Source organism: Amphimedon queenslandica, unplaced genomic scaffold (assembly GCF_000090795.2).
Source record: "Amphimedon queenslandica unplaced genomic scaffold, v1.1 AMPQUscaffold_12662, whole genome shotgun sequence".
NCBI lineage: Eukaryota > Metazoa > Porifera > Demospongiae > Haplosclerida > Niphatidae > Amphimedon > Amphimedon queenslandica.
In genome coordinates, this window is record NW_003547102.1 from 3,461 (window position 1) to 5,956 (window position 2,496).

Genomic DNA, 2,496 nt, shown 5'->3' on the forward strand with positions numbered 1-2,496 from the left:
AGTATAACACTTGCTGCATGCCTCCATTAAGCCTCCTTAGTTATGGTATTTTACAAAAATTCAATTGCATTATATGATATGGCATGTATTTATGGCACTATAGTCAGCTTTTGACAGATTCTTGATCATTCTCTCTCCCTCTCTAGGGTTTGTTGCTGTTGTTAATAAGTCAATGAGTTCTAAATTCTCACAACTGGTGGACTCAGCTCAAGAGTTCCTCCCTCTCCTCCCTTGGGGGGTGGAGTTTGAAAAGGACAAGTTCCTACGTCCAGACTTTACTTCACTTGATGTTGTGTCGTTTGCCTCCAGTGGAATACCAGCTTGTATCAATATACCTAACTGTGAGTGGGTGGGGTTAGGGGTGTGGTTATGATCCTTACGTTAGATGATGAGATAAGACAGAATGAAGGATTTAAGAATGTGTCTTTGGGTAATGTATTGTCAGCTGCCTCACAGGATAAGAGGGTTACATTCCTTACAACAGAGGATCAGGTGAATTTATTTAACTATAACACTAAAGAAATTGTGAGTTTTGTTGTGGTATATCACATTGACATTTATTTAATTATTATGATGAGCCTATGATGTATGAGCCTATTATGTAGTGGTGGGTGGTGAAGTGAAGTAGTGGACACAGGCCTCACAGAGCTGTTGCTTAAAGATTTATCATAACAATAATCTTAACAGTGTATCCCATGATAAGCTATGAGTATGATGAAGGCAGCAGTAAACTCTCACAGCATATGTACTGTACCCAGAGGAGGTAGGACACGGTTGACCTTGATTAATAATTGCAAAGTTCAATTGCATTCCATTGATATCACGTGATGCAAAATTCTTCCACTAGTACCACTTCTAACAATAATTTAGAGCATAAAGATAGAGTCAATGGGACTTTCATTAATTCACTAGAAACTATGATAGGTGCAGTAATTTTTAACATCTTAAACTAGCGAAGATTGATTTATCTGATGAAGTAAAGAAGAGAATCAAAGTTAAGATGCACTGTCTCTTTCTCCTTCTTATATTCATGTCTATAATCAAAGAAGAAATATTCTCCATACAATGGTGATTTTAACAACCGACAAAGGTCGTCATAGATCTCTCTAGTTTCTACAGTAGTAGCTAGTTTTGTGATACAATCATCAGAAAGCTGCCATTTTTCATCACGTGATACCAATGGAATACAATTGAACTTTGCAATTATTGCTCAAAGGTCAACCGTGTCCTACCTCCTCTGTACTGTACCTTTGTAATAACAAATTGACATGTTATCCTGAATGAATGGGGGAGTGGCATACTCTATGTAAACAAACTCATTGTTAATTAATGAAATGATCACAGTGTGAATCACAGTGATTGAGTATTATTTTGTAACTGTAAATGTGAATTGCACTGTGTGCATTACATTATTTAATTTGTTAGGGTGTTTTTACTGATTTGAGAGGTAAAGCATTTGAAGTGCAGGTTGGATTGCATGAACTATTAGGACACGGATCAGGGAAACTGTTCAGTAAGGTAAGTCTCATTAATTCATTGTTATAGTTGATGGTATGAGTCTATAATAGGATAAGAATGGAGTCTTTAACTTTGAACAAGATAAAGTTATTAATCCTTTGACTGGAGATAAGGTTAGTTTCATCATAATGCATGTACACTGTATACTACAAGCTAGTGTTTCTTGCTCTCAATATTGTCAAGAGTAACTAATTATTTACTCTTGGTATGTGTAAAAATTGATGACATAAGCCAAGAGCATGTGTCTTGTTTACTACAATGTTTAAGCATAAGTTTATTGAGTTGGAGGAAATGTTGCTTCAACAATACTATGTACAAATTTATATAGTATCATTTTATTCGTTTATTCTTTGTTATGCTGTGACTGGTGACTTGTGATAGTTGTGCATGTACATTATAGATAAGGAGTTGGTATAATCCAGGAGAGACATGGGATACACAGTTTAGTACAATAGCATCAACTTATGAAGAATGTAGAGCAGAATGTGTTAGTATATACCTCTCCACTGACAGGAATATATTACGGTAAGTATGGGTGTGGTCTATATTATCATGCTCCGCCTATTTCTAGTATATTTGGTTATGAAGGAGCTGAAGCTGAAGACATAATGTATGTGAATTGGTTGAGCATGTTAAGGGCAGGACTTATAGCATTAGAGTTTTATACACCTGAAACAAAGAAATGGAGACAAGTGCGTTACTGATCTAATCTTTATTTATACACAACTGCTCATTATTGCACATTATAAGGATACAGGCATGTATATGTATAATTTATATATGTATATTATAATGTATAATGTTGTTCCACCCACCACTCATAGGCTCACATGCAGGCTCGTTATGTTATATTGCGTGTATTGATGGATTCTGATACTCCTGTATTTAATATTGAGAGTGTTACTGGCTCTGATGGTAAGCCTGACCTCTTGATCAGGTTTGATAGGAATAAACTGGAGACCATTGCTAAACCTGTCA

The 2,496-nt window shown here is 35.7% G+C and overlaps 1 protein-coding gene across 1 annotated transcript in view; it reads left to right on the forward strand.

Moving 5' to 3' along the window:
* Window positions 1–103: 103 nt before the first annotated feature.
* LOC100640340 (dipeptidyl peptidase 3-like) overlaps window positions 104–2,496 on the forward strand; it is a gene marked incomplete at its 5' end in the record, with an annotated part of 2,664 nt that continues 271 nt past the window's right edge. Inside the window, 7 exons of the mRNA XM_020003420.1 lie at window positions 104–341; window positions 386–492; window positions 1,426–1,518; window positions 1,569–1,631; window positions 1,919–2,043; window positions 2,090–2,210; window positions 2,343–2,492. Of these exons, the coding sequence (XP_019858979.1) occupies window positions 104–341; window positions 386–492; window positions 1,426–1,518; window positions 1,569–1,631; window positions 1,919–2,043; window positions 2,090–2,210; window positions 2,343–2,492 (897 nt within the window). The remainder of the gene's footprint in view (window positions 342–385; window positions 493–1,425; window positions 1,519–1,568; window positions 1,632–1,918; window positions 2,044–2,089; window positions 2,211–2,342; window positions 2,493–2,496) is intronic.